The following is a 14266-nucleotide window of genomic DNA, read 5'->3' on the forward strand; positions in this document are numbered from 1 at the left end:
TTCATGTGATCCATACTCCCCGTTTTCGGATCCAGGACCCGACAGTGCCGACAGTGTTGCTAATCCGCGATCATCCGAATTGCTTTGAACACATTTTATTGCATTTTAATTAATCGCAAATTTCAATAAAATCGTCCATCGAGACCCGAACGCCGACGAATTTCAAATTACGAATGAGTTGAAAACAAACAACCGTTACTGAACAAAATGTAAGTGTCGGCAAAACGTAAGCCAACGTAAGTGTCAGTAAAAAAGGGAGACAGCCTCAGCGTAAGTGTCAGTGAAAAAGGGAGATGGAAGATACGAAAATGACATGAATGAAGAACAACCAGTTTAGGGATGTCGGAAATATATCAAAATATCGATATTTTTCGATATATCGATATTTTTCTCTTAAAAAAATATTATCATCGCGATATTTTTTGGGCAAAAATAGACGATTTTGACGATATTTTTTATGATATTTCCGATTTTTTATGTTTGGTCAGAAAGCAAAATGAGAAGTGTATGTGAAAATGAGTGCGGCAAAAGATTTTTATACAGAATCAAATGCTACTTCTGCAAAATGCACATTGTGCTCTAAAGACATTAAAACCAGCGGAAACGAAAGCAATCTGTTGGCATTCGTTATTTTCAGTAGACGAACCTCAGGCAAGTCACCAGAAATGCTCTCAGTGGAGGAGCTTAATATTTGTCGCGATTTTTGCCATGTTCTCCAAACTTTTAAAGAAGCCACTGATAATGTGAGCGGCGATTCTTACGTGACCGTCAGCTTAGTGATTCCTATGATTTCTATGATTAATACAAAATTAAAAGAAGCTAATATGGTTACCGATGAGGGCATTCTAACAAAGGATACCCTTCTACAAACATCACAAAAGCGATTGAGTAGTTTGCTGCAGAATAACATACTCATGAAAGCCACAATGCTTGATCCTCGATTTGAAAAAATGTATTTCGATATGCCTCTTCACGTAAAAAATGTCACTGATGAAATCATAAAGCAGATGGTTGAAAAAAAGCAATCAGAAATACTGCCTTCGTCTGTAGGAGAAATGGATTGCGGAGAACAGGACATGGTCGCTTTAAGCATACAGGAATCTTTTCTAGATCTGCACAACAGGACCGTAGAGCTCCGAGACTCTGTAGTCCAGAGTTCCGAAAGAAAGGAAATGCAGCTTTTCTTTAGTATGCCATTTTGTAGTTGGGAGACAAATCCTTTGGATTTCTGGATCTCACAAAAATCAACTATGCCCATGCTAGCGAAGGTGGCATTAAGTTGCCTGATCACGCCTGGTAGTTCGGTTTCATCGGAACGGTTGGCTTCTGCCATAAAGTGTGTTGTTTGTGACTATCGTAGTCGTATGACAGACCAGCATGTAACCGAAAGAGTTTTTCTTAAATCATTAAAAACAGATTTGTTTGCGAATTAATTAAAATCAAGTACAAACGTATGTAATTTCATGAATTTATATTTATTTACCATGGATTTAAATCCAACTTTTCAGTATATTTTTAGTATTTTAGATAAAATTCCTACCCTTTATTAACCCCCTATTTCTACACAAGTACAACAGATTAGTATACATAGGCTGGGGTGTTGTAGGCCTTGAAAACTATTTTGTATGGAAATTGTTGTTGGAACTGCTTACACTTTTACACTTTTCAAACGTTTGCAACGCAATTGAATACCCTAAATAAGTTCAAATGTATGTAATCAGTATCTTTATAAATAAAATTGAAAACAATGGGCTGTGCCATATTCTTAATGATTTTGTATTAAACTAAGCGCTAACAGTGTTTTTTTTGGAGCCATAGCAGCTTAGGCCTTGGACTCGGGGCTTAAGTTGTGGGTTTACTGTGAGTTTATATACATATTTACAAGATTATACTATTTATGGAATCCTTAGATTCTAATTGTGTTTACATTGATGTTTATTTGCATTATTTTTGAACTTTTTAGGAACTTAATGATGTTGTGGGAGTTTGAGTTTGAGGGATTGGCTATTATTTTCTTATTATTTTTTATAAAAGACCCAAATTTACAGCAACAGGACACCATTTTTCAAATTTAGCTGAACATTAAAAAACATCAAAAAAATCGATATATCGATATTTTTTATGATATTTCTTAATATCATCGTGTGTAATTTTTCAAACAGCAAATATTATCGATACGATATTTTTTCAAAATCCAACAAACCTAAATCAGTTGCAGGTCTGAATTTTTCGGGTTATCGATATTAAGAAATCGGATCTGATTCATTGGAAACCAATATCGCAACAGACCGGTTCCCCGAACGAGCACCTTATATTATTTGGTATAAAATATAAAAGACTTATATAACAGAAAAAAATAGTTGATAGTTAAAATAGTTATTAACCAACTCAATTTAGCAGTGATTTTTCATTACTCCCAGTTTTTAACCAGTCTACACGGCCCATTTTATCTACATTGTTATCTACACAAGCATTTTCCCTTTCGGCCGCATTGGCGCTATCGTACAGTGAGAAAAAAGGTTAATTTAGCACGGAATTCAAACTTTTATCTTGGCGCCAGTATGGATTTTTCAAAGCTAGACATAGTATTTAATATTTTAAATTATATGCAATTCCTAATAATTTTCAAATTAAAAGTAAGTTTTAAAAATGTTGCCACCGCTAGCGATGTGGCAAAAACACTCGATAGGCGATAAGGCATCACGGTCGACGGAACATTCGATAGCCGATAGAGCATCGATATAGCCAGAAACGAAAAATCGCTCTTGAGCCACCTCTACAAAATCGCACCCGCAGCGAGAATCCGCTCATTTCAAATTTTCAAACTCCCGAGAGCGGTTGCGGTGGTGTCGTCGATATAGCGATACAGCGATACAGCGGCTCCTGAATCCATCCGAATCCTGCATTTTGCCTTGCCGTGGAACTGAAACCCGAATCGAATCGTAGCGCAGTGGTGGTTTCTCTCCCGCTCTCTCTGTCTATCTCTTTCTCTCGCGCGCGCTCGTGTGTGTATGTGTATGCGAGTGGCAGGAAAAGTGCGAAGCCGAAATCTTTTTGAGCTGAAAGAAAGCGCAACTTCAGTTAGCAAAAGCAAGAGTAGTAGTAGTAAAAGAAAAGCGGAAAACTAACAAACAAAAAAAAAAGAAAACAAAAATGGCAAGCGAAGTGGCCCAATTACCCGCCGAGGAAACGCCCGCAGTGGCGGCGGCGGAAAAGCCAGAAGAGCCGGAAAAGCCAGCGGCCCAGCCAGCGGACTCGACGGCGGCTCCAGCTGCCGCCCCCGCAGTGGAGAAGGCGTCGGCGGAGGAGGGGGAGGCCGACAAGAAGGACGAGGCCGGAAAACAGGACAAGCAGCAGCAGCAGCAGGATGGCGAGGAGCCCAAGAAGGAGGAGGCTGCCGCCGCTCCAGTGGCTGCCAAATCGGAAGCCCCGCCCGCCCAGAAATTCAATGTGCACAAGACCAACTTCGAGAAGGACATCATCTATCTGTACCAGTTTTCGCGCACCCCGCTGCTGCCCTCCTTATCGCCGTATTGCTTGAAGGTGGAGACCTGGCTGCGTCTTGTGGGCCTGAAATACGAGGTGAGTTTTGAGTATAACCCAAGGAAACTAAGAGGAAATCTGGGAAATTATCTGGCTATCTTTGTAAAATCCCATACTAACCCCAGATTATCCAAAAAACTTCAGAAAATAACCCATGAAAACCCAGAAAAACGGAAAACTCCCAGATATCCCAGATTTTTCAAGGCATTTTTGCGGTACAGATTTTTTCCCAGCTCCTGCGGGAGAGAGAGAGAGCCAAAAAGAGAGCGAGCCAGCGCCGCCATCATGGTGTGCTAAGCCTGCCCCGTGTCTGTGTGTGTGTGACCTGCCCTGCCCCGTAACTGAAAAAGGGATACATTTAGCCTGCCCTCTCTTTCCCCCGCCCATATATATGTGTGTGTGTGAACCTGTAGCCTGGTCCTGTGCGCCTGTGTTTGTGCACAGCGTATACATAAAATTTGTGTGTGCGCCGACGCTGCGTCGCTGCTTTATGCTCCACTCTGGCCCCCTTTGTCAATCTCCCCCCCCCCAAACCCCCTTGCAAAAGTCGTGCTTCAAATTTTGCACTTGCCGACTCTCTCCTTTTGTCTCGCTTCCTCTCTCGCAGTCTGCTCTTTGTCTTTTGTTGCTGCACTGTTTTTTATTTCACTTTTCATTCGACTTCTTTTTGCACTGAGAGAAAAGTGTAACCCAAGATGATAAGTAATTCAAATATATCTCATATTAAGCCACAATATGTTTGCCTACTTAGCATCTATATGCCAACTTCACTTTATATGCACTCAACTTCAATTTGCTTCTTTTTTCTCTCTGTGTACCGCAGCAGCAGCAGCAGCTTGTAATTGCTTTTAATAAAAATTGATGCAGTTTAAGATGGACTCAGAAATAGCTGTCTCCCTCTCCTCTGCCGCTCCCGCTCCTCTTTTCCCTTTCCATTTCTTATCCGTTAAGTAGCTGTAATAGTGTGGGCGGGGTGGGGGGAGGCAGACAAATAACTGTCAACGACTTCCAATGGTGCCTTCCATTTTAGCCCGTTTTTTCTTCTTCTTCTTTTTATTATTATTATTTTTTCTTCACTTTTTAAAGCGCGCTATGCGGTTTGCATATTTTTCATATATTTACGAGAGGAAAAACTTGTAGTAGTGGGGGAGAAATGGGTGCGGTCACCCGCACAAAAACTGGCGACGCAATTGCTGTTTAATCTTATTAATTACATTGGTTAATGAAAAACGAGCCCCTTGACGATGGAGGGAATGTTTTGTTAATTGATGCCGCTTTCCAGATGCCGATAAGCAATCGCGCCCCCATATGTTGCATTCCACGAATGTGCGGGGGTAGGGGGAAAAGGCAATTATGATTGACAGTAGTCCGTCAGTTGGCCCGCAGCTGGAAATTACTTTCCATTTTCATTATTCCCATTTCCACTGATAAGAAGGCAGCCCAAAAAAAAAAAAAGCACACAGAAAAAAAGAGTTCAACAAACTTGGAGACCTTTGACATTTCTGGTTTGTTGTTGCAGCGCGCATTAATCATACAAAAAGGGAGGGTGACTGTAAATGCAACTGACTAAGCCAGTTTTCCCCCCTTGCGTTTCTGCTTTTTTTTTTTAATACCCCCCGCTGCTACGGCTCGACTGCATTTTTTCCTTCTTTTCCCTCCTTTGTATACACACATTCATCAGTGTAAACAAGAGCAGAAGTTGTTTCTTTATTGATGATAAACCAAATGCATATTTTTTTCACACCACATTGAAGGCGGCGCCCATTAATAAACACTGGAACAGCAACCACAACAACAACGGCAGCCAGCAGCGATGCATAAGTTTCGCTTTTAAGGCGGTGGCCCGCATTGTTGGCATTCCTGAGTGTCGCGCGCTGGTAGATTGTGCAATTAATTTACATTTTCCCTGCCATATGCATTACGAGCACAAAATGATTAAAATTCAAATAGAAATGCTGGCGCGCCATTTCATTTCTGCAATATTGCCAGCCTGCTGCAATTTCTAGGTATTCTGGCAACGCTGCTGCTGCCTCTCCTGCTGCAACTGTACATGTGCGAATGTGTGCGTGCTGTGCTGTGTGTGTTCGAGAGGAAATGGAGTTTTTTTTTTGGTTTTGTATTTTCTGGTTTTTGTATTTTTACGTATTGTGGCTGCCTTTGTTTTAATTAATAAACCGCATATTTGCATTAAAACAACACACAGTGGACGGCCTTTGTTGTTGCTCACTCGCTCCAGTGCAATTCTCCCGCTCGCCGCTCTCTCTGGAACTTTTGTGCAAGGGTGTGGATACACGCACACATACACACGCAGGCTGCATAATTGCATTGCTGTTGCTTCTTCTTCTCGCCCTGACTTTACACTGCAAAAAAAACGAAAGAAAGAAAGAAGTTGATTGGGGAGGCAAAGCCATTGCCTTAATTGGCATAATGATTTAATAAAAAAATAAATATTTGCATTGTGCGTGGGCACACGAAGAAGAAGAAGCAGAAGATGATGTTGGAGCCGAAGAAGAGGAAGCAAGCAGACAGGCTGCCCCGTTTTTGTGGATCATTGGAATTGAAAAATGGACTCCACCCTTTTTGCAGAGCGTTGCGATGCTGCCGCTGGAAGGCGAAAATCTCTCTACAACTACAATGCTCCTCTCTCTCCACTCTCTCTTTTCCTTTCGCTCTCTCCTCTCTCTCTTTTGGCGGACAACCACACCCTGCCTCTCCCTTTTTTGGCAGAGGGCGCGCGAAAGCATAAAATATGGCAACGGCTCGCTTTTTGTTATGGCCCTCGTACTTCTAATTAGAAATTATTATGTAGATTTGTGCAGCCAAGCTGAAAATAATAAAAAAAGGTTCAAACCCGAACCGGACACCCGCCTATAACTGTCACATAGCTAACGGTAACGCTTCGTGCGGACGTGTGTACACACTGGAAGGCACTGGAATATGTCAAAATGTTCGAATAGCGGGCAATTGGAACGACGTTTTCCCTCCCGCTGTGCGCCTGTGTGCTGTATGTGTTATATAGGGGTGTTGGTTTTTTGGGTGGGTTTTTCGGTTTTCGAGTCTGGGTTTTGGGTTTTTGGGTTCCTGGGAGGTACAGCTAGCTTTTCGTGTAGTGGTTGGTTTTTCAGCATCTGCTTGGCATACATAGGAAATGCCCAAATACACACGCAAACAAACGATTGCCGGCTAGATGTATGTCATGAGCGCCATCTAACGGCCGGGATCCTTGCGTGGGAGTGAACTACATTTTGCATTAGTCATGGCTGTAAAAAAAAACACTTTCCAGTTCCATATGGCCATTGACCATCTCAAATTTTTGAGTATCTTTAAGTTTGTCATCATTTATTTGCGACTTCACCTAAATTCGTGAATACAATAGTTAAGGCTTGACTCATTTCACAAAACACTCGCAAACTAAAAAATCTTGTTTTTTTTAAAATGGTTTCGAAATAACAAACCTTAAATGAGACTTCAGAATAATATTCCTCTAGTATTTTGAAATTATATTTTACCACCAATTATTATGATACATGATTTTACTTTCGATTTAACAAATTATGGTAAAATAACCCATTGATACAATAAACACCCCTTCAATCAGTTTCTTATATTTAAGAACCAACCCCAGATCTGTTGAACTTAAGTGGTATTTATGATATTACTCATCCCAAAACAGAATTCTTGTGAAATAGGAATTACCGATTTGAATGACCATACTCGGAAATATTTGTTCTCACTGCTTGAAGTGGAATGCTGCTCGCAGATAAAGGGTGGGGTAAACAATCGCCCACTCCCCCACATTCCTCGCACGATTACTCATCCCACGCAATGAACGAATTTAATTTATCTTCGCGTTTTTTCCCTTTGCAGAATGTCGATCATAAGATGCGTTTCCGCTCCAAGAAGGGTCAGCTGCCGTTCATCGAACTGAATGGGGAGGAAATCGCCGATTCGGCCATTATCATCAAGGAACTGTCGTCCAAGTACGAGAAGAACCTGGACTCGGGACTCACCGCCGAGCAGAGGAATGTGTCGTACGCCACGATTGCCATGCTGGAGAACCATCTCATCTGGATCATCTTCTACTGGCGCGCCAAGTATCCGGACAATGTGCTTAAGGGCTACAAGGTCAACTTGCAGCACGCCCTCGGCCTGCGGCTGCCCAACTCGATTCTGAACTTCTTCTTTAAGATCACCTTTGGTCGCAAGGTAACTGGATAGTTTGAGATATTGGCGGTCATGATCATGGTCCACGATTTTCACTTTCCCAGAATTTGTATGATTTTGATTAGATTTTTCATTGAAACATTGCATACTTTTGGTCATTGTTGTAATTAGTTCTACAGTCAATATCATCTAATTATAAAAACTATTTGACATATAATTCTAGTTATAAAACTATTGGTATAAATATTGTTCTAGTTGTTCTTGTTGGTAAAAGTAATCTATCTTTTGGTGTTTTACAAAGAACTAATATTTTGATATACATTTTTAATTTTAATTGTACATTTTACGAAAACATATTTTACCTATTAACTTTTAATCCATAAAATAGGGTGTAAATTTAACGTTTTACTTATGTGAATTCTGATGTGAAATTAGAAGATACATTTTTTAAATGGCGACTTGGAAGTTAAGTTTGAAATAGTACTCCGTTTAGACTGTACTTCAACTAAATCAAACAAAATGAGTGAAAGTGAAAACCGGAAGATGCCTGCTAGACAAGTAGAGAAACATATTTTTTCAACGTTAGAAGTAGCTGATTTATTTGGTCTCGAAATATAACAACGCCAGCAGCTGAGCCTCCAGAAATTCCTAAAACCGAATATATCCGCACTTTGTTTAGATTGAAATCGTAATCGAAAACCGGAGAGGTTCCCAAGTTGGCTGGCGTTGTGGATTAGGCGGGGATGGATGGGTAGTGTAAATAAACAATACTTGAAAATTGAAACTAAGGAAGCGGTGGCGTATTATATTGCACCTAGCTATATGAAAAACAAAAATAAAAATGAAAAAAACTCCAAACACCACCACCATCCCCACACACATAGTTTATCCCGAAAACGCCGTTGGCATAAACAATTAATCCCTGGCGGGATGGATTTGTTTATATCTCGAGCGGTTCTCACATAACAAACCCAGACCCTAAAACGGGAAATTGAATGGAAAACAATCGTTATTTTACCACTAACTCTTGCATGGTTTTTCTCTTTTTTCTTTTTCGTTCTTTTTTGCATACTACTTTGGTTTTGAACATCTAACTGTGTAATGCGTATTGCCCCCCGATCCCAAAAAAAAAAAAAAATAACTCACATCACATCTCCAAACACCCCGAATCCGTAACGTATGCTTGTGCATCCCCCAAATCCGTAACCCCCAAAAACATCCGTAACTGCTGTACGGCAAAACAACTATTGAACACAACAAGTGGTTCCAGGGCACGAAGAAGCTGAAGGCGCATGGCATCGGCGTCCACAGCGCCGAGGAGATCGAGGAGTTCGGCAAGAACGACCTGAAGGTGCTCAGCGAGATGCTCGACTGCAAGCCGTTCTTCTTCGGCGACGAGCCCACCACCCTGGATGTGGTGGCCTTCGCGGTCCTCTCGCAGCTCCACTATCTGTCCAAGGACATTGCGTATCCGCTGCGCGACTACATGACCGAGAAGTGCCCCAACTTGATTGGCCACGTGTCCCGCATGAAGGACAAGTGCTTCCCCGACTGGGACGAGATCTGCACGAAGCTGGACCTCAATGCGCACATTCCCAAGCCAGAGTGAGTGTTGTTGGTTGATAATATCCTGCTGATCTATTTTCTAATTACAATTTCTTATCCTTTGTGCAGGCCCGAGACCAAGGAAGGCAAGGAGGGCGGCGAGCAGGAGAAATCAAACGAACAGGAGGGCCCTGAGGGCGATAAGATCGAGAAGGAGTTGGAGAAGGACAAGGTGAGGCCCAGATCCTTGAAGCCACAAGGTCCTTCTTTCATAAAATTCGTAGAGCTAGAGTGAATAAATGTAAAATGGGTCTAGTCCGAAAATGATTTCATTTATAATTCAGAAAATCTGTCAGTAATTATGAGTCTAAAATGATTTGAAGTCCAAAAATTCTACAAAAATTTAAATGTTCCCCATGTTTCATTCTTCGGATCATATGATATGATGTGATATGATGTGATATGATATGATATGAAAATATGAAGATGGCAACAACTTCAATTCTTAATGGTGATAGGAAACAGTTTATTCTATTTTTTTTTTATGAAGAAAGACCTTGTAATCCCCAATCTAACCAATCTTTAACCATACATTAACCCATTTTCTCATTCTTTTCCAGTCAAACGAGAAGGAGTCGACCGAGGAGAACAAAGAGAAGGAGGAAACAAAGTAAATTCGCCGTTAGTTATATGCGTACATATATCTAGTATATGTGTATGATCGAAGGATACAAAAACACCCACATACACACACATTATATATATATACATATGTAGTACGATACTATATAGTAAGGCCCTATATAGCTAGGCGCTGCGCTCTCATATATAAGCATTCAGACATCAGAAAACCACTCGAAAAGCAAAAAAAAAAAGAACCACATTAACAAAAAACACCCATTTACACACACCTAGGACAACTGTAAAGCAAAAGCAGGCAAAAAACCATCAGCAAGAGAACGATCCACTAAGTAATGAGAAAAAAACAAAAAAAGCATATACAATAACGTAACGTAAAACTTTGGACATCTTTTTTTATATATTTACACGACGACGACGTTTGTATTACAAGAACAAGAAACAAAAAGCAAAAAATTCCAGAAAACGCAAAAAAAAACCGTAAAAACCATTTAGTATAAAATTATAAAAGTTTATACGTATAAATATTAAGATGATGAATGAAAGCGATGAGAGCGGGGGGAGAAATTATAAAAAATTAGTTAAAGAACTCGAATAAAAACAAAGAACAAGTGAGCAAAACGTGAGTAAAAAGAGTGAAGCCCGATAGGAGGAAAAGTTAGGAAGGTGTAGAACAGCATACAATACGCATTAATCATTAGTTTTCATTCAAAAGCGATCTATATAATACACACTCATCCACACTCACTCTCACAGACACTCTCACACACACACACTCACATATAGCATATGCAGCAACAATTGCAACTCGATGGTATTGTTTACTCTTCCAAAATTGATTAAGCTTAAAGTAAAGAAAAGGATCCGCAACCAGTACGATAGGAGGATATGATATGATATGACATATAGTGATGGTTAGTAGGGATGGCATGCAATGGGAATGAGAATGAGAATGGTATAGGAATGATATAAACGGAATGACGGCAATTAAGTTTATTTTTTATATATATATGATTGCAAATAGTAATTTTGATTCTCGTGTGCAAATAATTAAACAAAGCGGATAAAATTTATTACTTATAATTATATACATAAACCTTATATACGCCCATTATGCATAAAGATGTGTATAAAAAAAACAAAACAAAACAAAACAAACAACAAAACATAAAAACTGTATGTTGGTTCTTTTATTATATTATATTTTATTTCTATAAATATTATTGTAATTGTACCCTGTATTATGATTTTGCGAACCAAAATCCTCTTCGTATGAGATGCTCAGAGCGTTGAACCATCGATGATTCACCCCCCATACAACAAATCAAAAAACAATTCGACCAAAAAACAAATACTCGGCCATCCATACGAACAAAATTTATCTTTTAATTTGTACGAATTTGTAACTACTTATGTATATTCTCTTTTGGTACGTCCACTGAAACAAAATTATGTATGCCTCATTTATTTTTTCTACTGTCTTGTGTTTTATACGATTTAATTTAATGATATTGATTATGCAAATATATATATAAATATAAACATAATTTCTACTGTAATTAAAAATGCTGCAGACAACAAAAACGAACGACAAACTCATAGAAAACACAACAGACATCTGAGGAGAAGAACTGGAGCGGAAGAACTGGAAGAATTCTCCGCGGGGAGGTCACTCCCCCTCGTTCTCCTACTCCACTCCACTTTCTCCCTTATCCAGTCGGCCTCCCATTCATTCACGGATTCCTCGGCGTTTATTGTTTTCCCTTTTTTTTTTAACTTCTCATAAAATAAAACAAATCATCATCATCAGCCACAGTGGAGAATGAATGAAATTTTTTAATAGGGTAAAACTCACACAACTAAGAAATAAAAAGAAAATCGAAAACAAATACAGAACCCATTGAGGCGCGACAAGAAAAGCAGTGAAAACAATTTAGGAGAAGGTCAGAAAGAAACCAAGAAGCAGGAGAAGACGAGCGGGCGATCGATCGATCCACGAAGAAATTCTCTATAACGATACGATTTGTAGACTACGCAAGTATTTTTATGTATTAAAGGTTATGTTGTAAGTTTTTATCACAATATTTGTATTGTAGCTCAGTGTTTTATATGATTATATAAAATGGATAAAGAAAAACATAAAACAAAAATGAAAACGATAAACCGAAATGAAACCGAAACCATAAAAAAGCGTAAAGAGCAGAAGAGCAAACCCGGACAGAAAGAAAAATTATTGTATTACATACATCTTATATATAATAAATATGCTTCTTAATAAAAAAAAAACAAAACAAAACAAAGCCCCAAATGCTACCAACTGATTTACGATGGAGGCTTCCACGGCGGACACGCACTGTCCCGATAAAGAAGTCGCATCGGTCGACTTTAAGCCGGGGTGGCTTTACTCGCCCGCAGAGCTTTACGGGAAACAGAGGAAAAATTTAATTATGACACTCGAGTTATCTTTCGACGTACCACCAACACCCCTGATATCTCTAATTCAAGTTTGCTTATTCATATCTAAACAGTCATAGTAGCCCTCGGTTATAAATTTCGCCCCGATAGCAGATAGCAACCCAATCCAAGAGAAGCCCCCAAAATTATTTTGTGTGGTCACTGTTTTTTCGTGGTCAACAATCAGTCTAGAATCTAGATGAATCAGTTTTGGGGCACTTTTAATTGATATGATTTTTTCCAATTTCCCCAATTATAATTGATCTCAGTTAAGAAGTTAAACAAAAGGCTGGGCAATTCAATTAGGCAAAGTGAAGAGAAGTAAACATTCAGCAGTGAACTTTCTTCCCCAGCTCAAGGTCACAAAGGAGACCCAGAATAGTGAATATTTCCACAGTCTACAGCCTTATATATATATTTGCACCCAGATATGCCAATCAAATTGACATTCAGTTCAATCTGACCCAATATCACCGTGACGGGGGCGATAATCGATATTTGACCTAGGCCAATATATTTTCCACCACCCCCATTTTACTAGAGTTGGAAGTTGTCTAATCAACATTTAATTTGATGTTCGATTCGAACGCTTCGAAGCCATCAGACATCAAAGCGAATGGCAGGGGCTTTTGGGGGTTCTAAGCCCCCCAGACTAATCAAGGCAAACACATCGAAGAATACCAGGCCCACCCACCCCATGGGCCCCTCTATTTCTGTCAGCGACATTTCGGGCAATTTATTGAAGACGAATATTCCAATCAGAGCAAATCATGCGAATATGGCAAACGGAATTTATTACGTCAAGCGTGCAGGGGCCGTAAAAAATAAAAGGTAAGTGTGATATCGTTTGGATCCATCTATATTCAACCCGCAGTTACAGCTGTAGCCAAAGTTGTAGCAGCTCATGTTTTCAAGGCTTTTGGGGAAGTATTACTCGGAATAGTAAGTGTTTTTCAGCTTCAAGGGAAAATCTGATGGAAGACTAGTATATTGCTAAAACAAAGGAATTCGACTATATATTTATATTTCCAATTCCTTTTCAATAACATGATTTTATATGGAAATAGACTAGATTTCCTAGATTTTATTTTGTTCGCATATGTAAAATTTTCTGAGCAATACGGAATCTTGTTGAAAGTTAATAAGGAGTCATATCTTGAAAGATCTTACGGGTTTTTTCTTTTTTAGATGAATCCTTTAAGATGATTCTTTTTTAGTTGTAAATATCACTATAAATGTAAACCACTTTTCAGTTCTATTGGAAATTAACACATTTTCAAGAATAGAACTTAAGTACCATCGTAGTATTTCAATATTCTTATTGATTGCTTTTTAAAATAGGTTATCAAAGGTGTTTATTTTTTAAGAGCTACTAAACTTTTGATCTCATCTGTACACACCTATCGCTCTGACAAACACACTTCTCCAGGGAGAGCTTATAACAGTAACATTCAGTTTGTCCTTTGTGGCAAATATTTTTTTCAGCTCCCCAAAAGAGGGGGAGGGGGTTTTTCAGAGCGAGAGGGCGACAGTATTGGCGTGCACATTGCATGCGGCGACAGGTGGGTGGAAGGGAGAGGGCTAGATGGGTGGAGGAGGGGTGTGCAAGAGATAGATAAGTAATTCCATGGAGCATGCAGCTTGGTTGGATGTCGATTCGGAATTCGGAGGCTCCCAGCATTGAATTGGTGTTAAGCACGAACCGAACGAAATGGAAATGGAAATGAGAGAACGAGACTGAGAATGAAAATCAGCAGTTGTCATTGTCATTGGAATTGGTTGTGGACTGGGCGGGTGGAAAATGGGTGGGAAAGTGGGGTTAAGTAGGGGGCACTACGGGGACTTTACGGCTCGAAGGCAAAAAGGGAGATGAAAGACACGCCACCGAAAGAAGAGTCCGCCGGAGTTCCGTTCATCCAGT

The 14266-nt window shown here is 39.7% G+C and overlaps 1 protein-coding gene across 2 annotated transcripts; it reads left to right on the forward strand.

Moving 5' to 3' along the window:
* Positions 1–2809: 2809 nt before the first annotated feature.
* On the forward strand, positions 2810–11438 carry LOC119553003 (failed axon connections). Of its 2 annotated transcripts, none has more exons than XM_037863024.1 (5): positions 2810–3582; positions 7411–7749; positions 8969–9312; positions 9382–9484; positions 9873–11438. In XM_037863024.1, the coding sequence occupies exons 1-5, from the start codon at positions 3154–3156 to the stop codon at positions 9924–9926; spliced, it is 1269 nt and encodes a 422-aa protein (XP_037718952.1). In that variant the 5' UTR covers positions 2810–3153; the 3' UTR covers positions 9927–11438. The 2 variants fall into 2 exon arrangements, with proteins under 2 accessions (XP_037718952.1, XP_037718953.1); XM_037863025.1 differs by having other exon boundaries at positions 8978–9312.
* Positions 11439–14266: the final 2828 nt, after the last annotated feature.

The sequence above is a fragment of the Drosophila subpulchrella genome, chromosome 3L (assembly GCF_014743375.2).
Source record: "Drosophila subpulchrella strain 33 F10 #4 breed RU33 chromosome 3L, RU_Dsub_v1.1 Primary Assembly, whole genome shotgun sequence".
Lineage (NCBI taxonomy): Eukaryota > Metazoa > Arthropoda > Insecta > Diptera > Drosophilidae > Drosophila > Drosophila subpulchrella.